Source organism: Falco punctatus (assembly GCF_963210335.1).
Source record: "Falco punctatus genome assembly, chromosome: 3".
Taxonomy (NCBI): domain Eukaryota; kingdom Metazoa; phylum Chordata; class Aves; order Falconiformes; family Falconidae; genus Falco; species Falco punctatus.
In genome coordinates, this window is record NC_137582.1 from 120,361,899 (window position 1) to 120,386,544 (window position 24,646).

General features: G+C 47.1%; 1 protein-coding gene across 8 annotated transcripts in view; it reads right to left on the reverse strand.

Moving 5' to 3' along the window:
- Window positions 1-24,646, reverse strand: part of SCMH1 (Scm polycomb group protein homolog 1) — a 76,612-nt gene that overhangs the window by 32,342 nt on the left and 19,624 nt on the right. For 6 of the 8 annotated variants that reach the window (XR_013926724.1, XR_013926725.1, XM_080379196.1 and 3 more), the window contains exons 2-8: window positions 20,956-21,017; window positions 17,561-17,645; window positions 14,803-14,871; window positions 8,840-8,910; window positions 7,864-8,098; window positions 4,760-4,848; window positions 3,544-3,787 (exon numbers count right to left, since the gene is read on the reverse strand). Coding sequence is in view for 6 of the 8 variants with exons in the window: in XM_080379196.1 (XP_080235322.1) it covers window positions 3,544-3,787; window positions 4,760-4,848; window positions 7,864-8,098; window positions 8,840-8,910; window positions 14,803-14,871; window positions 17,561-17,585 (733 nt within the window). In the remaining 2 variants the exon portion in view is untranslated. Of the gene's footprint in view, window positions 1-3,543; window positions 3,788-4,759; window positions 4,849-7,863; window positions 8,099-8,839; window positions 8,911-14,802; window positions 14,872-17,560; window positions 17,646-20,955; window positions 21,062-24,646 lie in introns of all 8 variants that reach the window. The other 2 variants (XM_080379192.1, XM_080379193.1) reach the window with 2 other exon arrangements.

Here is a 24,646-nt window from a genome sequence, read left to right on the forward strand (position 1 = left end):
CATTAGCGATGCGCATGCAGGATATTTTGGTCTCACTTTTGTCTGCTGCAATATTTAAAGATGGGGAAACATCATTCTCCTCTGTTTTGCCGTAATTCTGACTCCACCATGCAACAGGAAAGTCCAAAACTTTTGCAGTAAGTTTGGGTTTGATGCCCCATGCAACCTTAACTCAGCTGGTTTATGTGTATGTGCTGTGACAGATAAATATTTTTCAAACCATTTTTCTCTAGGATGACTGCTTGACTTGGTAAAAATGGATGTGCAAACAGCTCTTCTGGAAATAATAAAAAAAGAAGCTAATTCCTAAAACTCTGAAGTGAACCCACAATCACGAGGTCCTCTGTACAAAGTAACTGCAGAAACTACTATTAACACAGCCTGCCCTTCCAGCAGAGCCCAAAGCTGCCATACAGCACTTAGTTTAACGGAAAGCCCACCTCACCTTATATCCTAAAAGCCCTGGAGATGTGTTTCAGGGTAAAAGACCACGTGCGTAAGAGGCATGACAAGACATATAAGATGCTGCACACTACATGTGAGGCGTGGAGTGGGGTTCCTGGGCAAGAGACAACTCTAGGAGCATCCCACTGGCACGGGTGGGAAGCCAGAGGAACCCTGCTGCACACCCACAGAAAACCCCCTCCCTTTTGGGATGGTCACAGGGACCTGCCTTCCCTGACTGCTGCCACGCTGGTGTGGAGGAGCTGAGATGCACAGGACGAGCTCTGCCACGTTTTGTTGCTTTGTAAGCCCAGCAAAGCCACCTTCCAACCCCAGCCCACAGACAGACACAGAGCAGAAAGGGGATGAGGACCAGCCGCACGTGTAGCTGGTTTTTCCCTGCAGTGCGTGTTTATTTGAACCTCCCAGCTCCAAGGTAGACTGCATCAAGAGAGGAGCTCCAGGAGATGCCTGGGAGCCCACAGCCATCTGGCTGCCGGCCGCGGCAGAGCTCTCCCAGCAGGCCACCGCACAGACAGCTCGTCCTGACAGTGATGTAATTATCAGCCTGGCACGCAGAGAGCTGTTCCTCCTCACCGTTTGACCTCCCTTTCCTCCCTTCACACACACACATGCCCTGATGAAAGCTCCCCTCAGCGTGGCTGGCTGGGCCCCAGCTCCACCAGCACCCTACCCAGTCGCCCCAGCTAAGCAAACACTGGTGGGACCGGAGGCCCCGGAGCCAGAGGGGGGATGTGCCCAGGAGAAGCCCCACACTCCTCCACCTCTGCTGGCAACCAGCAGAAGGGACAGATTAGAGCTGAATTAAGTTACCAGCATTAAATAAACACGCCTAGCCTCTTTGAAGTTCTGCTTCCCTTGAACATGAGCTCATTCCATGAGGCCTCTTTTCATCAGTTTCGATGGAATTAACTCTTCACAGGACTTCACCACTCCCTCGAGCATCTCACCCTCCCGGTACCCATCAGCTCAGGGCAAGATGGTCAGTCCAGTGTGTGAGCAGAGCCAGGTATAACCAGTTAGCATCGACCTCCTGTCTCCCTCCCCGGGTCTCCCTGATTTAAGGGGAATTCCCACCAGGAAAGGGAACCTGCCCAACAACACTGCGTGGTCTTGCAGGCTCCAGGCTAGCACACGGAAGCTTTATGGGATCTGCAGGAAAGGGGCATCCCTCTGCGTGAAGCATCCTCCAACCCTGCCAAGAGGAGCATTCTCAGGACCTGGGAGGACTGAAATCAACCCTCCTCCAAAGCAGGGCTGAGGAGTAAAGAAAGGAGGAATTTAATTACAGAAGAGGAGAGTTCCCAGTGCTCCCTTCTTTTGGTTTAATCCCACAAAATGGAATTTGGAAAGTCTGGGGCAGGAAAAGGGAGGCAGTAGCCACAGAGAGGAAAGTAAAATACCACAAAGACAAGGCTGATCCTGACTCCACGGCATTTTTGCATGGCTCATGCAATCCCTGCTCTTGCCCCAGTACTTGAAAAACACAGCAAAGAGAGCAGAAATCTGCGTGAGAGCAAGGGCTGCCCCTGCCGGGGAGTGGGGAGATGTGACTTTTGGGGTTCACTGTTTTTGTACATGAGCAGGAACTGCAGAGTCACTGCCGATGGAGCCGATGTGAGAGGGAGAGCCTGTCGCTGCTGCCTGCCAAGGGGGGAAGTAAATGCTTCTCATGATGGCTCCAAGTTACCACAGTTCCAGCCCCATGATGGAGTGCTATTTCTGTATGCTCTGCTCACTCACAGCTTCAGCCCCTGGCACAGGGAGGCTGGAGAGGAACAGAACTGCCTGCATTGGGTGCCGTGGGTCAGATGAAGGTTGCCACTCCTCCTGGAAAGGCAGCTTCCACCTTGCTCCTGAAACCTTCCAACCCCAGTTTAATGCCAGAAAAGCTCCCACCCAAGACAAACATGTCTTTAGCCACTCATCCAGTACCTGAGAAGCACCTTGGCGATGCTGGGCAAGAGCCCCTGACTCCAGGGCACTGCTGAAGAGGTCACCCACCAGCTGGGAGGTCCCCAGCAGCTCTACAGAGCCTGCAGGGTGCTGGGAACATCAAGGCAAAATGCAGAAATCCAAGATAAAGAGTGAGAGTGACTTTTGGTTCCCAATCATAACAGAAATCATCTCCACTCGAGGGGAGCCCACAGCCTGGCTTGCATACAGGCCATGTGAGATGATCTAAGGCAATCTGCCCTGACACCAGCCTTGCAGCACGGAGGACAGAACTAGCTCACATCAAGGGGCAGCAGGAAAGCACCAGCCTGACAGGTTAGCACAAACTGACCCTGGATTTTCAAGAGGAACACTCTCATCAGAGAAATGCCTTTCCAAAGTAATGCTTCAGCTCTGGTAGAGAGATTGCTCTCCTGCCTCTTATTTCATTGACAGGCATGTGCCGGAACTACCAGCCAGCAAATGCCAGAGGGATGTGCACAGGGACAAAGACAGCTCCTCTGGTCCTAAACACAACTGCAAAGCTAGCAAGCCAGAGACACATCTGAAAGTCTCAACAGCCGATGCTCTGACCTTTGCAAGGCAGGAAGTTCCACAATACCATTCCTAACCCACAATCACAGTTCTAGGAACAAGGCAAGTACAATCTGATTCAGACCTGCTTTTTCCACATTCACAGTAGAGATCACAGAGCAAGATAACTGTCAGTACAAACAGGCACAGTCCTGCAACTTAAATAGTTTTATTATTCCCTTATTTTATCCACAAATAGCCCAGTCCCCCTGTGAAAAAGTCCCCAGGAATGTGTGTTCCAAAGACACAGGAAAGACTCCAAGGAAGTACCTGAAGAGGAGCAGACCTCATCAGTGTTGTACAGCACCACCATCCCTCCAGAGAGCCATCATCCTGCCCATCTTTACAGATGACTGTTCCTTAGCACCTTGACGTCAGGCTGTTACGCTGCTTATAGGTATGACCATCTGTACCTTTACCATGCATGAAGCAGCGTAAGAAAGCCAGACAGGGCACCTAGGTGTCCTTGCTGCTAGCCTCTGCCTGTTTTGCTGCTCTTTGAGAGCTGAGCAGAGGAGGAAGACAGCTAAGCAATAACGTGGGCCTTACCTTTTGTTCCAGGGGGCTGCAGATTATCTCCAGTCAGCGAGCACCAGCCTACGGGAAAGATGTCCCGGGAATCATATCGGCACCAGTAATCGAAGGCACCTCTCCAGCCATCAAATGTTATGAGGACCTCAGAACCTCTCACCTCCCCAATGGTGGCCGGGCAGATGAAGTGAGGGTTCTTCCTGTCCACTGCCTCCAGCTTCATACCTGTCTTGAAGAAGTTTTGGGATGGAGATGGTGGTTCCTACAAGGACAAATTGAAAATGTGCTGAAAGAGGATATGCTAGCACCTCCCCAGACCAGGGCTGTCTCCTCCATCAGCAAACCCACCTCCACGAGCAGATAAGGAAGAGAGCCCGTGGCCTGGATCTGAACCCCAATTAGGTGTGCACGTGCTGGCCTAGCTACGCAATCATGTGCCCTTAAGTCAAGAGGCAAGGAAGTCCACTACTGAATGGTCTGCCACCGCCTGGCTGCTGGACCCAATCCAGACAGTGCTACGTTAACGCTGCACCCTGCCATAACTGTCACACCACACAGGCAGAAAATAAAGCTCCAAAGAAAAGAGCCTCTGTAGGATACTCTCACCTTGTTATCTCAGAGCAGGAAAACCTGAGATATGACAGTCTTTCTCCATCATTCTTCCCCCACCTTCAGCTTTGCTAGACATGCGAGAGATCCACCACCCAGCCTTATGTGGGGCTTGTTCTTCCTAGTCTTTTATACTTGAGATACACTAAAGCCACAACAGCCATCCCACACCACAGCTCACGCCTCTAGACTGGCTTCTGTCTCTCTCTGACTTCACTAAGGCTGTGAGAATACAAACTACTAAATCCTACTTGCAGTGCTGCCTCACTGCAATATTTCTATTCCTTACAAGCTCTGGTATCGTACAAAGTTTTGGAGAGGTGCTGACTTTCACATATTGCATTCCTGACTTCTAGTAGCACCTGCAGACCAAGTGAAAACCAAGCACATCCCTCAAGCCCTAGTGCTGAAGCCCAAGACACTTTCTTAGTACAGCTCTGTCCATGTCCTGACACTGCTACGACACTGCCACAGAGGGTCTGTTCCAGAGAAGCAGCACTGTGGCAAAGCTGGGCAACGTTCATCTCCTGTGGGACCGGACCTCACATGAAGTGCCAGCTGTGATTTTGGTGCTCTGCAGTAAAGGGAACATGCCAGAAGGATGTCTTCACAAACAGTAAAATACCTTGTGAAAAATCCGGACAGGAGCCATCTCTGCTCCGTTCAGAGTCTTCAGAAGGAACATGGGCCAAGAGGAGGCATTCAGCCGAAAGCCTGCAGAGAAGGAAGCAGAGATGGAGACTTTAAGACTGTGGGGCCACTGGATCCAGCAGCACATTCCTGCTCCTTGGGGAATTTTGCAATGGGCACACACCGTGATCCCGCACCACCCTCCTCCTCATGCTGCAGAGTCAGGTTTGACCTTTTCCAGATACTCTGAACACAAAACTTTATGTTGTTGAAAAGAAACATCTGGAAATGGATGTTTGACTGCAGTATTCACCTATCATAACAAAAGTCTGTACATTGACCATGCACTTTGTGTAGCGCTACTGCTGGCAGCTTCAGTGGTTCTGCTACAGGGGAGACATGAATCAGCAAGTGCACACTCAGACTATGAAATTTCTTCCTCAATAGGGAATCTCAGCTTCTGGGTGGCCTCCTCCACCATTTAGAGTGAGCTTCAGGCCAGCTAACCTGAAGAAATAAAGAGGCTGTGACTTGGCTGGGAAACAGATTTAATCATTACAGGAAAGGATGGAAGTTTTTGGCTCAACACCTTCTGTGAATAAAAGTAGAGAAATAACAGGAAGGGGTTTATGGGAAGAAAAAAGCAGATTCACGTTCTCGAGTTTATGGCACAGAGCATGACTGCACAACTGACAGAAGCCCCCAGATACCACAAAACACAATCTCTGCTAAATGTGCACCTTCCTTTCCTGGCAATTCCTGCTGCTCAGCTGAACACAACATTGCATTTTCTCTATTTGCGGTGTTTTGATGGTAACCTTGGGACTGGACCTAGATGGAGAGCATCCCATGATGATTAACATGGCAAAGTTTTGCCGGCATTGAAATGCCAGGACACAACCAGCTCAGTACAGCCCACACTGCCAGCCCTGCAGCTCAGAGCAGCTTGGAAACCAAACAAGCTAGCCACAGACCTCAGGGGGTGGGAAAGCTAAGCTCCCAGACAGGAAAAGATAACCTTTTACATGAATTACTTATGAAAAGAAGGGGAGCAGAAGCAGATGTGTACACATGGAAAATACCACAAGGAACACAGAAAATCCTTGTTGGGTTTTCTGGGCCCTTGCACACTGCAGGCAGAAAGGACAACTGCAGAACTAGCTATTTGTTACTTGCCTTTACGCTGGGTGCAAGAGAACCACTCCTGCCTGGCCCAAGGTTAAGCAGGAGACACAGATCGGAGCTGGGCACACAGATTTCTTTCAGAGCATGAACCCTCTCCTCTGGCACAGTCAGAAATTAATTTTGCTGTGCAACTCGGTTACACCTATTGCCATCTGCTGGCAAACCCCAAACAAGGCACAGGAGGAGCCCACCAGTGCCAGCTGGGACAGGTACCCCCACTGCCTGGGCGGGCCGCACCAGAGCTGGGAGCTGCGCCCTGGGACCAAGGTTTCAAAGAGATGTCTGCAAACGGACAGCAGCATGCAGGAAAGTAACATAAAAAATGACAACTTCCATGTTAATAGCTGCAGCAGGTTTTGTCTGCAACAATTATGAAGGGAAAGGGTATAATTAGACTTCCATACACACAGCTTCATGTGGTATGATGTGCAAAAAACATGCATCTGCTGATGTTTCTTCCTTCTTCAGAAAGGTCAGTCCCAAGTGTTCCACTGCAATTTAGACTTCACTTCCAGAAAAGCTAACAAATGATGCTCCACGAAAAAACAGGAATAAAAATATTCCTAACTCGAGGTACCCTATTGAAGGTTTCTTGTATCGCTATAAATCGGCTTGATGTTATTTGGGGATGCTGAGAGAGAGATTTATGAAGACACTTCAAAAATAATGGGCAGCAGAATGAAAAAGCAGGTTAATCTTGCTGCTTAATCAGGAAAGAACCAGTGAATCAGCTTATCATTTGGCTAGTGTCAAAAAAAAAAAAAAGAAAAAAAGAAAAAGATGTGTGTTTAACTGAAGAAAAGACTGGAAGAAATGTCTGACTGTCCAGGTTATCTACAAAGCTGTAGTCTACAAAGCTGTTATCTACAAAGCAAAATTAAATAAATAAACAGATGAAATATCGCAAGCGTCCCTTCACATGAGACAGGACTTAAACCACTGAGAACCTTTTCAGACATTATGTTACCCCATCAGACGGTCTCCAGCTAACCTGCTATTGCCCCAAAGACACCTGGACACAAATATACTCAGACAGCATGAATGAAAATCTAAATGCTTTTGAAATCACAGTGTCAGGATTAGCAGATGCCTCAGCCTTAATTGCTTTCTTGGTTATTCTCTACATCAAGTTTTACACATCACCAGGAAAGCACCTCCACAGACACCAGTACTGCACTCGGCTCGAAGTGGGAGTGCAGGGGAAAGCACTGACAAACAGCAGCCGTCCCACGTGAGGCACACCTTTGAGATGACAGTGCCTGCAAGCAGGATCAGAGGCCTAAGGCGATGGGCAATGGCCAGAGATCGAGCCATTGCTAGAGCTATGTGCCAGCACTGCCTGTGTGACTATGCACTGCCTCCCAGAAAAAAACAGAACCTGGATTTGTTCTGTCCTTACGCAGGCACCACCCAGGAAAGGCCATCACAGTTGCCCTGCCTCCATCGCTACCACCCACACCCCTGTGTCACCAGGGCTTCGGGGTGCCCCTTGATTGCTTGTGTATCCTCTGGGAAATGAAGCAGCTCTGGCATTCTTTCACCAAATGCGTGGAAAATGTGTTTTCCCTTTGAGGTACACAGGGAGAATTTCAAAAGGCACAGGAGCATGGTCAGCATGTGCTAATCCTGACATTGAGCTGCAAAGAATGCTAGCAGCTCACCCAGGTGTGAAGAGCTCTTCCACCTACACTCTAATGCATCCCCCTACCCATGCCACAATGTCCATGTGGAAATACAGAACTGGTGTAACATACACCTGTTTAACAGCTCAAGCTAACGGGGCTGGTCTACATCACAGTGGTAGGCAGGGGCAGCCCATGGGTCCCTGTCCCAAGCACAGAAACGTAAAAAACCTCTAGGAGTTTTCCCCACAGGTAATGTAGGTACTTGCTGGACAGCTGAACTTCAGCTCACCCAGTGGAGGCTGCAGCATCCCTCCATTCTTCTCACAGTTTCCTATGGGCTGGATTTCAGCAGAGTCCACCAGCCGCCAGAAGTCATTCTTGTTGTCACTGCCATCGAGGCGCAGGCGGAGGCGTGCGCCTGTCAGACCCACCACTGTGGCAATGCAAGTGGAGGTGGTGTTCCTGGGGTCCTGGGCTTCTAGTTTCATACTGATCTTGAATTCATTTGCAGGTGGAGTGTATGACTGCAAAGAGAAAAACAGGGACTTGGTCAGAGCCAGGATTTCCAATATATGCACCACCTCAGTCATAAAGCTTAAGCCCCAAGAGCATCAAAACTGATTCTACAGAAGACTGACAGCATCCTCCAAGGACAATATGGGAGCAGACACCACAGAGCAGGAAAGAGAGTGGCAAGCCCTGGCAGACCTGTAACCCAGACCACCATCTTTTGGTACTGCATCATCTAGACAACTAGACCCAGCCTTTTCTCTCAGCCCTCTTCTCAAGAGAATCACCGAGCTGACCCAAGACCCAGATACTCCTCCACGCTGCCGACCCTCCAGCCGGACCCAGGTGTTCCATGCCAATTCCCTCCTGAATCCCCTGTACTCAACACAACTACTTCTGTGCTCAAGTACCTGATGCTCAGGGGGCTGCTATACCATGCACAAAGATCGGGTCAATTCCGCAGAAAATCTCCTGGCTGGGCAGGATCTACCAGTAGCTGGATCACAGCCCACTCAAAACATTTTCTCCAAAGGCCTGTGCTTGGCAGAGTAAAAACCTTCTCAGGTTCCTCTTTATGCACATCTGAGAGTAAAATCTTCTTTTTTATCTTTGCTTCAGCACATTTGGATTTCTATTAAGCCTCCAATATCCTTAAGCGTCTTCCTTGTCAAAAAGGGGCCTATCTCAGGCACAGAACTCCTGGGTCACCCATGAACCATCATCACCCTTGACCTTTCTCGTCTTCACCCTCTTACCTGCTTGAAGCAATGGGCAGGAGCAGGGATGGCACATGTCTCTTTCAGGTATTTCTCCCAGGTGAAGTGACCTGAGAAGAGAAAACAAAAGGATTCAAATAGGAACTGACAAGCAAAAATCTCAGAAAAATTGATGGCTGGACTCCTCTAACACCAGCAGTTCTCCAACTCTCACAGAGGAGGTGCTCACAGGCAACATGTTTTCATCAAGATCCTCTGATGTTTGTGACCACAGAAGATTTACAACTGCAGCTGACAGGCAGAACAAAGCACGGCGCTGCCTACGGCATCTTACCGCCTCCACACTGCCGAGAAGGGTCTGCGAAAAGTGCGGATAACAACTACAACTTAATATGAAATACCCAGTACAGATGGGAATCTGTGGGCTCTTCTAGACAACTGTCCCTTAAAATTCATTTGTCAGAAATACATTTTTCAGTCTGGGGATTGCGAGCTAAACTGTCACTGTGGGCTACAAGCAGCCCAAATCACCAGGAAAACTGCACCGTGCCGATGTTACAGTTCCCCTGGTCCAGCATGCACACAGCCTGCCCCACGAGCCAGCAACTCGGGAGGTATCAGCCCATCCCCAGCAATCAGAGGACAGGTCAGCAATTACTTCCCTGAAGCGGACACGGAGTCCATAGCTTGGGCAGGATGGAAGCATGGATCCTCCAAACAGGGATTTACTGGACACAGTGGCTCACATCCAGCACCAAAGGCCGTTCCACCACTGAGTGCTGCTGCTGGGGGAAGTGCATTTTATCCTTCCCTGCACCTTTCCCATGTACAGTAGGAAGGGTAAAAGCAATATGCCATCCAGGGAAACCTGTTATTAAATGAGGAATTAAAAGCTTCTGTGATCCGAGCAAATCATGACTTTTGCCATTTAAACTGAGCAGCTGGGAAAGGATCCTTCCAGCATGACATTAGCTTGTATTCATCTGAATGGCTCCCGGGAGACCGCTGTTTTCAAGTCATTTCAAGAGCATTGGTGGCAGCACAATTAAAGAGTCAGCTACCGCTTCCCCTATTCACGTCAAGTTTTTAATCAGTCTATTTTCAAAACAAAAGCTACATTAAGAGCCATTTGAGCTACTGCAGTGCACACCACACCTCTAAAAATTCAGGCATTAAGGTCAGCACACATTACTTTAGTTCTGCCTCATGTGCATAGAGAAGCCTTAAGGGCTTGATAATCTTACTAGCTTCAAATAAAGAAAAGAAACGCTGCTTTCTTGCCACCTCCTATGCAGATGACTAGCACACTGTTAAATACCGTGGAAATGAACAGAAAAAGATACAGTTTTGTTGCTACACTGCCTGAATATATTTCTGCTTACAGACTCTGACAGCATCTCTGCAATCCTCAGAGTATGCATTTCCATCCGTTGGCATGTATTTTCTTTTCAGCCAAGGTCTCACACTGGGGTGAATGAAGAAATTCAGTGACTTACTCCAATGATACTCTCACAAAACCAGAATTCTTTTCCTTTAACTGAAGATATGATTTTACACTCAGTTATGCAAATGAAACTCTTTGTATGAATAATGTGTAATAAATATCCAGGCAAAGCAAACTCAGGCGCCTTCTGTGTCCCACCCCTGAGCTCTGGCTGCTGATCCGGGTCCATCTCAGCCTGGGGTGGCCCTTGAGAGGCCCTTGTCCATGCAGCACAGAGGATGCCCACGGCAACAGCACTGGGGCGAGGGGCACAAGCCTCAGCCCCAGGGCCTGAGCAAGCATCTTGAAAAGGATCAGCTGCGCTTGGTAATTTTATTTCAAAAAAGAAACATACCCTCCCCTCAGCTGGTTTCAATCCCTTGCTATTAAAAGTAGTCATGGTTTTAATCCTTCCACTTTTCACTCACTCCGCACCAATCGAGGCCATTCTGCTCCCCGCAGCAGCTCACACTACAGTTGGGATCAATGCTGCACAATCCCAGCAGGAGCAGTAAATTTCTGAGACAGCTGCATGCCACTAAAAATAGTGTCTGGACATGGAACTTATTTGAGATTTAATTCTAGACGCTGTTGGGACCCAACCACCATACGAAGACACACACAATACTAAAACTGCAGCTACTTACAACTCACAGTTCCAGTGACTTATTTTGCAAAGAAAAGCAAAAGCAGCAGAAAGACTTCTCTGAAGTCTAAGAAAAGACAGAGCCAAACCAGCAGAGTTAAGCCTTCCTTCCTTCTCTGCTCACTATCAGCCATTTCTTTACATAAAAATGGCATGACAAGTGCAATTAAAGACTGCACCTCTTTTTCAGAATTACTCTCAAACCAGGACAGAAACTGCATACTGGAATTGGAGGCTGCCACCATTGCCTTAGAGCAAAAGAAAGCCCTGAACAGAATGTAGGAAATGGTTTCTCATTAATTCAGTAACATTATTTAGCTTGTGATACAATGTTTTTTCAAGCAGGAATTTCAAAGTACATGTAAACAACCAAATAACAATCAGCTTTAACCTAAAAACTGCAGGAAGAATCAGAAGAAAATGGCGTAACAAAAGTTGGGGTTTTTTTTACAATAAAAGGAGAGCCGCCAGTAAAAAAGAAAAAAGTAGGACCCACTTAAGGCATTTTTAATTGGGGAGCAAAGAACAAGCCCTGAGCTCTGTACCACAGAAAGAGTGCGCATGGTTGAAGATGGATAAATCACGCTTGGCCCTCTCAACCTTAGCTTGTCTGGACCATACCCAGCTCCTGCTCGCCATACTGATCCACTTCCAACACTTGGCTCCAAACGGATGGATCTGCACTGGAGCCTCCACACCAGGCATGCTGTCGGCCAGGACGCCAAAGCTGCCGGGTACCGGCTGATGCCGTTTACAGGCTCGCTGTGCACGGAGGTTATAAGGCCAGAGGGAAACACTGAGAATATCTTGCTTGGCTTTCTTGTTAGCCCAGACTGACTATCTTGTGTTCCATACTCTGTGTTCTCATTCATATTAACAAACTGGATGCCTTACTGCAGAGGTGCTGGACATTTTAGTCTACAAGATGCTTGTTTCTTATCTGGCCTGGGCAAGCAACATAGGAGAATGTTTTCTGAGTGTTGGTCAAAAATCCCTGGGCTTTTTTCCAGCTGCCAGTGAATCACTTTGCTTCATGAACAAACAGTACTTCAGAGAGTCCTAAAGTGTCCCTTTCATTGGTGATGGTGCAGGGGTGTCCAAGGACAGAACTAACCGTAGGGACTGAAATCCACTCTCGCCCCAAAAAGCAAAGGGCAGCGCTTGCTCCACTGCTGCTGCTGACATCCAGTGCAATATGCAAACTCTTCCACCAGCCCTGAAATCGCCCTCTATTTTACCTGGTCTCTGCCTTCTCTTTTGTGTTCCCTCCCTTGCCTTGCAGAGCACGCCATGCTCCCACAGGCTCTAAAGATCATCATTTGAATGGACTGTGTTCCTCTGTGTAACATACATCAGATCATCTTTACAGGAAGAAATGAGAGAAGGACACTTAATGAGAAACACCATGTTTTATGTAATTACATCTGTGAGCCCAACAAAAGCCAAGGATTGTAAACCTATGTGACTCCCTGTAACTTGGCTGTGAAAATGCCTACTTAAGGGTGACTGTCTATCACTTCTGCTTGCCTTTGGAAAGCTCCTTACTGTGCGCTTGTGCCAAAGGGAGGTATTACTTGCAGGCAGAGAGTCAGATTTGGGCTCTGATGTCTTAACCTTCAAAAATATTTACTACAAACAAAACACTCCACACCCCCAAGGGGTCAAACTACAGCAGTTGTGAACAATGCAAGTCTGCACCCTTGTGTTTGGATTCTCATCATGTTGCATTTAATGTTGATCTTTTGCCCAGAATTTAAATGAAGATGGAGTTTCTGTTTATATCTTTAACTGAAGTCTGGTTTGGGCTCCATTAGCATTTCAGCTCCCGAGGGGTCATCAATCCAACTGAAACAATACATGTGCATTTCAGGTCACATCTGTGAAGGAGAACGTGCCCTACCCAGATCGAGGCATCCCATTAAAGTCTGCAGCCCATATGTGTGTCTGCTAACGAGCATCAAGGCAGCACATGAAAGCAGCACAGTCTGAGCAAACCCTATATGAAAATCAGCAGAGTATCGTCTCTGCTTACAGATCCAAATGCGATGGTGGCCTTCCCCGATGTCTGGGCGCAGCCTCCCAAGGGGTCAGCTCTCCCACCGCGATGGCAGAGCTCCTGCATGTCCTACCCGTTATAATTTCCAGGCGCTTTGCTCAGCTGTCAATCTGGCTGCACATTCTCCATTGGTAACAGCTACAACCGATAACATCATCCCACTTACTCACTGTCTTGCTCAGAAGAAACGTGAGAATGTGCAAGCCAAAACTAATAGGTTTCAAACACCAGGATGCTGTCTGCTTTGCTCCTTCTCAGAGGTGTCCCAGCTCAGTATTACCTTTGAGCAGAAATCCTTTCAGCCTGGATTACAGGGCGCTCCGTGCCAGAAAGCTGCTGCAGTTTCAGCCCCCTCGCTGTGTACGCAAGCTTTGGGCAGTGATGAGCTGCTCAGAGTTTCCACTGATGGGACAGCACAACTCTCAATTTCACAGAATTCTTGATCAATTTCATTGAATTTCACAGAAATCTTAATTGATTTCACTGCATTTCACAGAAAGCTCCATTTCAGGTCCATGTTGCCAATGAACAACAACCAGCCCTCCGACATCTGCAAATGGTGCAGCTCATGCAGACGGGGAACTGCAATGGAGCCCCCAACACCCCGACGGCTGGCTGTAAACAGGCCACGTGAGCTGTGCTGGTGCCCCGTCATATCACATGGACCTCAGCATGGGGTGACAGGAGGACCCAGGACTTTACTGGAGGTGCTAACAAACCTCGTCCTCTTGGAGAAGGTCCTTCCCAAACTGTGATCCATAGTACTTCAGTGTAAGGACAGACAAGATGCCCCAAGAGAGAATGACGATGGCTGATGGTGGCCCACAGCCCAATGTACCTGAGAGTCACCACCCTGAGTCAGGTTCACCTCGGGGCCCAGGATAACTGAGCCTCTGAAGCACTGCAGCCACTTCAGCCCTCCCAGGGCTCTAAGAAACCTAGGAGAGCCTTTCATCAAGGCAAACACGTTTTCTCTTAGAAACAGCTTAACTCAGGCAATCGTTTAGTTTCTTGTTGCTCCATACTTGGTAGGAAGTATGGACATCATCCTCTTTTAATATAAGGACATGCAGAATGTAAGGACACAAGGACATCACCTTCTTATACTCCGTAAGTGAAATACAGACCCTAAAATACTTTACTAAATTATACAAGCCTTACATAAACTTCCTAAAGTTGGAAGTCTCCTGCATATCCCCTCGAGAGACAGCCGGAGCTGCCAGTTTTATGAACTCAACCTGCAGGCGCTGTGCACAGGGCCACGGCCGGCCCTAAGCATGCATGGGACACCCGATCCCCAAAGGGCGCAAGAAGTGACCAGCTCCTGTGCCACTACAGCCAGCCCTTGCCCTGTGCTCCACTGAGCCAGCCAGCATCACCTCTGCAGGGCTAAGGGCCAAATTCCTGCCGCTGGGGAGGAGGGAGCACAGGTCACACCATGTCTCTCCTACAGCCGCAAGGAGTGGGCCAGCCGCTGCTGGGAACGTGGAAAACGAGCTTGTGGAGGAGTAAGAGGCTCCTTATGCCCAGGACGCATGTGAGAATGTGGGCAGTTACTCTGCGGCACTCATGGCTGGGCAGTAAGAAACAGATCTGCTCAATCCTGTCTGATTTAAAAATGAGCCAGCTCAGCTGTGTGCTTACCCTGGTGTCTTCTCAGCCATTTTTTACTGTGGTCTGAATTAAAAATATGAGGACTGTCCAAAAGCAGTTTCTGTCTGTAAACTAATTTGGCATGCTGCAGTTTCCCACATCCAAGCAACTTAAGCTTTTTAGGGAAAAAAAAACAACAAAGGGAGGAAGAAGGGAGCTCTTACCTTGGTACTGGGAGGGAGACTCTGATGGGCGGCCGTACTTGTGCTTTTTACCATCTTTCCAGTCTATGGCTGAGACAAGAAATAAAACATTTGTGTCAGTGAAACAAGCCAGCTAATGCACTCTTCCAACATTATCTGCTCATGTCACCTGCTTTACAGGCACTCTGTTAGAGGAATAACATCCCCATCATGACCCCAGGTAACACAGATGATTTGTCTAAATCTATGGTGTGTGCTCCCTTCCTCCACACAGCTCAGGAGACCTGACATGAGGTATCTGCATTTGCATCTGAGTCTCTGCCTAGTCATCACCAACTAGTGTTGTCCCACAATGGCAAGCAATAATGTAAAAAGCAGCAAACTACTAGAGCTTCAGCATTTTGACTACTTGAAGAGGTGGCAAGGCTTGAGAGGAACAAACACGAAAGCCATTGAAAACAGCTCCTGTGGATCTTGTACGCAGAGAAGTGGAGCCTGATTCACTCCTTTTTTATTAACTCCAGGTTACTGCAGCCAGCTTTACTCACACAATCAGCCTTGACCCTCTCTGGTAACAGGGACAGGACTTCTCCAAAAGTCTGCACAACTGCCCTTTCCATGCACAACACCAGGTTACCAACATGCGTCCTGCATAGCTCATAGGAGAGCACAGTGAAGTAGCACCAGCTCTGATGAGCATCTCATCTGAGTTGTCTTTGCTCACGGCAGATTTGGGCCTCAGAGTTGCAAAAAAAATAATAAAAGTTCCCAAAACAGCTCTGCAAAGTGATACGAGCAAGAAGGAGCGAATGCCCATCCCTGCCTCTAGTGGCCTCCAGCCATGGAGGGATGCCAGACCAGCGTGCCCTTAGCAAGGTCCTCCACGTGCTGCTGCCTCATGCACCCTGGGACCACTGCTGCAGTCCAGTTCATTGATTTTACAAAGCATTTTTAAGGCTACTGCAAACAACAATTTGGTAGTGCTCTATGAAACATGCTTGACCCCACAAAAAGCAATTCCATGTGAAAGGAAGAAAAAAGAAAACAGGAAAAGTTTTGAAATCTGATAAGCAGCTGAAGGAGGCAGGCCACAATCTGCTGCTAAAGTGGCCTGGTAAGCCTTGAGATGTCCGAAACTGCTTTTGGACCATTATTTTTGCAATCTTCTCTTCTTGACATGTTCTTTTTGATGGACAGGACAGCAATGGTTTTATCCATTGAATGAACGTGAGGGGCATATGGAGCATGGTCACAGCATCACTAGACATGGAGCAGACAAAGACCCTCCTTGGGGAGACACAAATGAATGGAAAGGATGGCAGGACACCCTTCCTGTAAATGTACTCCTATGAAGGACAGTATTTTGCCATCTCCTTAACAAAGCAAAAATAAAGCACACAAAGTATTTAAGTGAGAAGCAAAAAAGCCCCCCAGGATGAGTAATGCTCCTCTCAGTGTTGCAGAATAGTGTCTTAATAGCCTCTGTGCACTCAAAGTAGCCTCTCACCATACTCTGCAGGTGAATTTACATTTTATTCTTAACCTTTAACATGCAAAAATCCTCATTAAGCAGGCTGCAAAAGCACCACAGAGGGAAAGAAACACAAGAATTTCTGCAGGCAAATAAAGAAAAAGTTCAATGCATTATTAAAAAAGCAGGTAAGTAGGACAGAAACCCACATGTGCACAATGCAGGTGTTGCTTCTGCAACCTATGGCACGGCATTCACAGCACAGGTCACACAGCCACAGTGGCTGCAGGCACCCTGCTCCACGAGGCAGAGAGGACAAGCTGTGTGCGAGGCTAAATTCAGCCAGCCCAGTCCGCGGCCACACTGCTGACTAATCAACCTGCCTCTTTTATTACCAAGCCCTCCAGCTGCCTCGCAGCAGGCTCTCCCCATTCCCTGCTTTCCTTCATTTATTTTCACTTCATTAAAGGACAAGCAGTGTTAGGAAGAGGATAATGCTTCTGTAAGATGAACCACCAGAGAAGCAAAGGAGACGTTTTGAAAAAATAAAGGGAGGAGAGAAATTGAGCATAGAAATCTCCTGCAATAAACCTTGTGAGCGTGTAGCAGATGTGAACAAAGAACTGCGGAGGATGCTCCATCCTCTACACTTCTCCCTTCCCCCATCCTCTGAAGCGCATGTGATGAGATCACTCCAGTTGAACGCACATGCATGGCACAACACTAAAGGAAATCAATATTTTTGTTAAGCACAAGAAGTTGAAGCAGCTCAGCTGCAGGCAGCCTGCTTGACTTCACCCTTTTTGTTGGGGCAAGCACGACACAGGTACCACGCATGCAGTCACCCTGAGCAGCACGGCTGCTGCTGCGTGTAACCGGACAAGAGAATCAGGCGGTGAGAGGTAAGCGTCTGTAACAGATTTCATCTCCACAAGGTAGGCTGGTCTTGGTTTCACGCCTCATTAGAAGGGGGAGGCTTGTGCCAGGGGAGAAGCAGTTTGCCTCATGCTGGGATCACTAGCAGATGGTGCATGCTGCGGGCTCCGCACAGCACCCTTGCTGCCTGACACTGTGCCCCACAAGCCGCAGGGGTGCACCCAGCAAGGGGCTCTTCCTCTGCCTGTCTCAGGGGTCGATTGATGAAGTGTTCTCTGCACGCTGCTGGAGAAACAAGCGGCTCTGTTTCGAGCTTGCAACCCCCTATCCCCCATGCTCGCACCCCATCGCCAGCATCCCGAAGCACTCAGCCCTCAGTCCGCACCAGCTTGCTACTGGGCCTTTGGCTGTGCCAAAAGCATCACTGCTCACCTTTTTGAGGGCCTGGTTTCCGCATTATATCACCTGCTGCTGTCCTTATCCTGGGACTGGCTTGCTTTTAGATAACTGAAGATGTCTAGGACAAAAGAAATAAACATGAGAAAATTCCCCATTCTGGAGCACACAGTCATCTGCAACATTAACTAATCACACAGCCGGGAGAAAATAGATGCTCTTTCACCATGGGTTGCACAGAACATCTCCTACTGAACACAAACAATTCATTTCAACCCCCCTGAAACTACAAGTCTTTCTCCAATATGTGGACAACTTCAAATTTACGGCAGCAGGAGTGGCATAAATAAGCAAGAGGAGCATACGCCACTCTTCATGCTAACTCTACAGCGGGTCCCGAGCATGTGCATGGAAGAGGGGGCTGCTCTTACTAACAAAGGGAGGCAGAGCTGAAATTTATGAAAGAAAATACATGGAAACATTAACTCTGGCAAAACAGCATCACAATCCCCAGCTCGCCACTTGCAATTCAAATCGCTCATGGCAGTTCTGGGTAATAAGGATGAGAAATTGGACAATGACCCAGGAAATATTTTTGCTTTTAGTACTGCAACGAGTGTCCAAGCTGTGCTGCGTTGTTGTTTTTTTTTTCTGAGTTGGAGGAAAAATGGCTGGACTGTCCCCAACAAGAGAAAACATTTCCATTCTTTTAATATGCAAACGTTACTGAAAATCCAAGCTCTTGGGAGATATGTGGACACATACACGGAGACCAGTGCTCCTGCACAGCCGAACTCGCAGGGCAGCACCTACTGCATGCACCGAGCCTTGCCAAGTCCTGACAGAAAATATCTAAATGAATGGCTGAGCCACAAACAAGCCCTTAGGAAAGCTAGTAAAAGCATGTTTAGACACTACACTAACTAATGAAAGATTAATTGTGTCAATATAACTCCATTTTGTTCACACTGGGGCAGTCAGGCTGGAGGACGTAAGAGGAAGCTGTCTCAGGACGCAACACTGAGTTTCTGCTTAAAGGGTTATTTACAGATCCAACTTGGCAAGAAGTTTTGACTTTGAAAACCAGGCTTTTTTCCAAACCTAAGAGAAATAAAGAATTTAATTTTCTGTACAAGCGCTACAAACTACAGCCTTTTACGTGCAGTGCTTGCAGCATTGAGCAATACTCTGAGAAGGAAAATACTAAAGGAATATTAAATACTAAAGGAAAAATCCCCCTAGTTTTTTTTAATCCAAATCAAAAGGTATACAGTAGTCTCTTATTGCCTCTCTCATAAATAGCATGTTTGTTTGTGCATACTTGTGAAAGGAGTAAAGTTTCTTTTCCTTTCAATAGTGGAAGGTAATCTACATGTGAAAGCTTATTTACAACTTTTAATGCTTCTTTTCATAATTTTCTTCAGTCATTTTTATTAAAAGCTAGCAGTCATGGTAGGAGAAGTCCCCCAGCCATAAAACCCAGGGTGAAAGGTGTGATATAAAGGCATCAGACAAGCATTCACCATCTCTAGCTCTGCACCTCTGCTGTCTGCTTGTCTCCTCCAGACGTGGGACTTTCTGAAGTACCTAAACACTAATAATAAATCTCACGCATTTGGCACAGGACCTGTGCTCCCATGCCACTCAGACGGCTTTTGAAAAGCTGCTTCAGCCTGAGCCCTTCAGAGCCCTGCCCGGCAGGGATGCATAACCCTTCCCTGCAGAATTATTTGGAGGAAAAATTTGTGGCCATGTATGAGATGCTCAGATACAATTTGTGGAAGGCTGTGGCTTGGGAGGAGGGGTGAAACTCCTGCACCCTCCGTCCTCACACAGATGACAATAGGAGTAACTCTTAACTACTTGTAAAGCACACAGATGACTGCTGCTGTCCCTCAGCCAACACTGTAGTAGGCTTCCAGCAAGATCTCATGCTGTGGAAGAGAACAGGACATTGTAAATGTTGCTCCTGTTAAAAGAAAAATAATAAAAAAATAAGTGACTCTTCCCCAAAGGAGAAGACTTTGGCTGTATGGGGACTCCCACCCTGCTGAAAGCCACATGGGTGCCTGCCTGGGCACTGCATGCTCCAAAATAAAACTCATCTCATCCAAATGAGATGGCTGCAGCGTGGCTCCTGGCACCCTTCACAGTCCTCCACTGCAGCTCTGCACCACCCAGCTCCCCATACATTCTCACGCCACAGGACAGCAACATGTGGTTTCATCCTGCAAAATCACAACTTAAAAAAGAAAAAAAAAAGAAAAATAAAAGGTGCAAAATAATTTGTGTGCTTCAGGGCCACATAACACCCAGGGAAGAGCCAGAGCCAAACTCCACAATGTGCAGCCTGCCTGCCCTGACTGCAGCTAGCTCTGCACAGTGCAGGTGCGAGCCACCAGCCTCACAGCATCCCAGCGATAGGGACCAGTCCCTGCCCGCTCTTTTTAGCTATGGAGACATAGCCCATGTACCCCAGCCCTCCTGACGCTGGTATAAGGTGGGCTTTACTAACACAGGGCTTGAGAACTGGTAACTCCCGCTGGCTGTAATTTAATTCTACAGTTGCCTCAAGAAGCTGTAAAATCTCCACCTTTGGAGACAATCCAAGTGTCACCAGCCACCATCCTAAGCAGCCTGATCTAACCTTGGAGCTGAGCCTGAATTCAAAGCCAGCCAAGCTCTGTGTGCGGGGCTGGACCAGACAACATCCAAAAGCTCCTTCCAACTTGACATATCCTAGGTGGAATCACGCTACAGGCTTTAGCAAGCCTGAAACACCCCAGTGAAGAGGACAGTCTTCAGTCTAGGGAGAAGAAAGTGAACAGCAGAGCATGTAAGGTCACAGGCACTGCAGGACAGGGAGCAATGCAGTACGAATGTATGTGGTCTTTACACCGTTCAGGGACTGAAGATTAAAAGAAAAATCTTAAAGTAATAAATAGCAGAAGCTACAGTTTGGTATCCAAGGGGGGAAAAAGGACTATTTCCACACAGAGAGATCTTCCTGAATGACCCTAGACAAAAACATGCCCCTGATGAGAATTTGCCAGCTGTGTCAATGACATGAAGGAGACAATCTTACTTTTGCATCAAATCAAGCACTCAAGATTCACATAGCCCACCACATGCTCCAATACTCCATATCTCCAGAACCTAACATTTGTACAAAGCTGCATAGCAGAGTTAAAACTCCCCTCTTTTTCAAAAGCTGTATTTCTCATGCTTGTGTATATCAAGATAATCTTGCAAGCATGGACCACAGTTTTACATGGTGTTGGTTTCTAGAATTTATATCCTGAAAGGACAGTTCAACATATAAATTCACTTCAGCAGGATGGTACCTTAAAAATCTAAGAAGGCCAACTGATTTGCTGCCTTTTGTAGCAAATAAAGTACCTTTCTCACAGTTTCAAACAACTTCCACTCACCGAGATATCAAAAGCGGCAGCGGCTCCACTGAACTGTCATGGGCTCTAGTTCCCCATCATTCCTACAAGACAGTAAAGTCAGTACAAATACTGCAGCATATCAAACCTGAAAGCACAGAGACAAAATGAAAAAGTTTGCACTTAATTGCAGAAAGGCTAGGTTACCAGCTGCATTATTCATGTTCATATTTAATTCATTTAAAACATCCAAATTTAAATTTAAAGACAGCTGCAACAAACATTCCCACTTGCCATAGCAAAGCAGCGCAGAACTTGACACAATTTAAGTTCAGCTTGCAATAAGTACATGGGACCACAGCTGTTAAACACCTTTGATATGAGTAAGATCACATCAACTGAGTTGATATAAACTAGTTCAGCTTTTGTAAAATGAAACTATCACACAAAGAAGGATTTAAAAGACTAGACCTGATTAGTAATAAAAAGGAGAGAGACCACAGGAGAGGCATATAACATAATGAACAGCATGAAGGGAGTGAACTGGGGACTCTACATTATCCCTTCCACAGTACAGCAGGGCAAACCTGTAATACAAAAGAAAACCCCCAAGTATATACCAGGGAGAAGGAAATTTTGTTTACTGGAAACTAACAGCCATGATAACATCCTCCACGAAGAAGTTGAAAGACAAGTAAACAAGTAACAGTAAAAAAGGACAAAGACATTCAAAAGCAAAACCAGCATTTGTAACTGCATCAAAACATCAAACACACAGGCCGTTGGTACTCACACCTCAAGCAAAAGCTGACTGAAAAGGTGGGGTGGTCGGTCAAAACCTGCCCACCACACTTCTGTGTTAGCTGCTGTGTTTTGGCAAGGAAAAGCCGAGCGCTTGCCTTCCTACCAGGCTGCAGCCAGGGGCAGGACACAGCTCAAGACACGGGTTAGTTAGCACCCCAGTAATCTCTTCCATTGATTTACACCAAGATTTACACCTCAGATGTATTTTCCTTTTACTTGTTCAAAAAAATAAAGGCAGCACAGAGGCAGCCAGGACTGGGAAGACCATCCCAGATCATTCCCAGCTCAGACTGCCTCTCCAGCAGCCACACTGCACAATCCTCAGCGCAAATACAGCCAAAATGCGTCTTAATCTAATTAAGTTCTCCCCCCCACTGCTTTTACCAACAGACTCTTCCCAAAGCTCATCCTTATCATCCCTAAGGGGAGAATGATTCAATTTACCTGCGCCAGATTGGAAGGGACTTTCAGTGTTATAGGGTAGCCTGCTCTGCAATATTCTTCCACTAAATGTTGCAATTGCGATGTCAGTAAAACAAAAAGTGAGAAAACGTGGGTGGAAGGCACTGTCACATCTATACAGACCTCATAAGATGCATGTAATCTCTTTATCTACAAAGCCTCCGCTCCTTCAGAGTGCATAAAGCTGAGGTTCTTAATGTCTCTTCTAGGCACTTCTTTACTCCACTAAAGGCACCACTTGCATCTGAATTATTTCCTGGGGTTGTCTGGACTTCCTATTATATGAGGAAGATTATGGTGAACCTTGGGATGGAGGCCAAGTCAGTTCACAGCGCTACCATGTTTGATTGAAAGGGTAACTGAAGTTTTGTTTACAGCATGCCAAGCTTCAGACCTCTTTGGACAATGCAGTTGCCAGCAGGCAAGATGTTTTCAGAAAGAAGAGGAAGAGAACTACCAACAGTGAAGCTGAAAAATGGTTTTATTAGGTTAGATACATACCCCACAGATTAGGATCGCAGAAAAAAAAAAAAAAAAAAAGAAAACTCTGCATATTGCCAGAGGACTGTGAGAATGACGCTTCTTAGAAATCCCATGGGACAGCAACAAGAGAATCCCAGCTCCTCATAATGCAAAATGCCTGCAGTCATTGGGTTTTTTCCTTCCACAAAAGTATGGGTCTTGAGCACCAATACCAGTCCAGCTAGTAAAAATCCCTTCTACATGACCTCTGCTTCAATTGAGTTTGTCTTCATGGGTATCTTCCCATCAGACACTATCAATGTTTCCAATAATGAAGAGCTATCCCTTACAAATTTCCTTAGGAGATGTGATGGCAGTGTTTTAAGTTCCTGCCCATCAAGGGTGATGACAGCGCTGCCATTGCAGCTTCCCAGCTGGAAGCTCAGGCTGTGCCGGGTCCTGTTTCAGCACCGTTCTGGAAGCCCATACATGCACCATGAGTTACACTCCCAGTTGCATCCCGACCCACTTAGAAAACCAGGAAGAGACGTGATGAGCAGTTGCATATGACCACCTCGGCTTGCTCGTTTTGCCAATTTTCATTTCTATGCTAGAGAAAGAAAGGTACTTTCAGCCTCCTTGAGAAATTAGAGGACTGCCAGCACGTGATTCCAAACGCTTCTTACCTCTTCTGGTTTTCACACTGGACTTAGCTCCTTAAGATTTCTGCCTGACCTGTGGACAGGATAACTTTTTCTGTTCTAAAATCATGGGTTTCCCCCCCCAGAGCACACTCCGGTGAGCCAGCCAACTGACCCCACTTCTGGGTAGAAGCCAATGACCAGCAGACAGCTCCCAGCACCACCCTGCACACCAGCCTCCTCAGCACCACAAGGAGTACTGAAACAAAATTAGCAACAAATGCTTACACCAGACCTGAAGGAAACTCTCAAGAATGAGCAGCCACTAAGTTTGAAGAGGCGAGTCCAAATTTTTCTTGACCAACAGGTTTATTTCCTTCCACCTCCCTGTTACCATCCTCCTGGACAAGACCGGAGTTTTATTTCTCCTTGTCTGTGCAAAGCTGCATGCTTGGCAGCTCTGAACAAAGGCTGATGAAGCTGCAGCACCTCTGCAAGCATCCCCCCTCCTTAGGACTCCAGGGTCCTTACGTTCATACTAGGAAATTTTTCAAAGAAACACTGTAACAATGAAGGTTGGTATTTCCATCTGGAGTACTGATCCCCTTGTGTGATCTGAAATATCTGATGGCTGCAAACCATTACTCCTTTTTCTATCAGAAGGATTTTGTGTCATTTCCAACATATCTCTCTCTGGAACTAATTTTCTTTCTACCATGTAAGAAGTGGACTGATAAACTCCAGACATCATGACTGGCTCCTCAGAAACACATTCTTGTGAAAGATGTTAAGACACGGAGGTGTCTCAAAGACGTGATCACGAGCAACGCACTTCCTTAGCTTCTAAGCCAAGTCTCAGGGGAGAACTTATTTTAAGAGAGACAAAAACATGTGCAAAACTTGGATAGACCATGTCTCTACAATGAAAATATCAACTTTATGACTTCCTTTTGAACACCTTCAGGTTGGAAGGGAAGAGGAGATGGGTCAGCCTTCTAGGAAATGACAGCTGCATCATCAGACACTGCTGAGTCGAGCTCAAGGGAAAGCCGATGGCTCAGGATGACGGTGAAAAGCTGGGATCACTGGAAGCAATCACTCCCCACTGCAAGGGAGGCTGCAGCAGTTACCAGCTTTCATGACTGTGGAGGAAATGAAATAAAACCTCGCAGGATTCCAATAAAGGTTTCCTTTTCTCTCAAGAAAAACCCAGCATGGGCCTTGGCTCAAAATAGAAATATCTTGCTGTGTATCACAGTGAGCAAACCCTGCTCTCCATGAAGATTCAAGAGGCTGCAATAAAAACTACATGTTTGGCACGCTCCCGGAACAGGATACTCAGGCCGAGAGAAATGGAGAGAGGG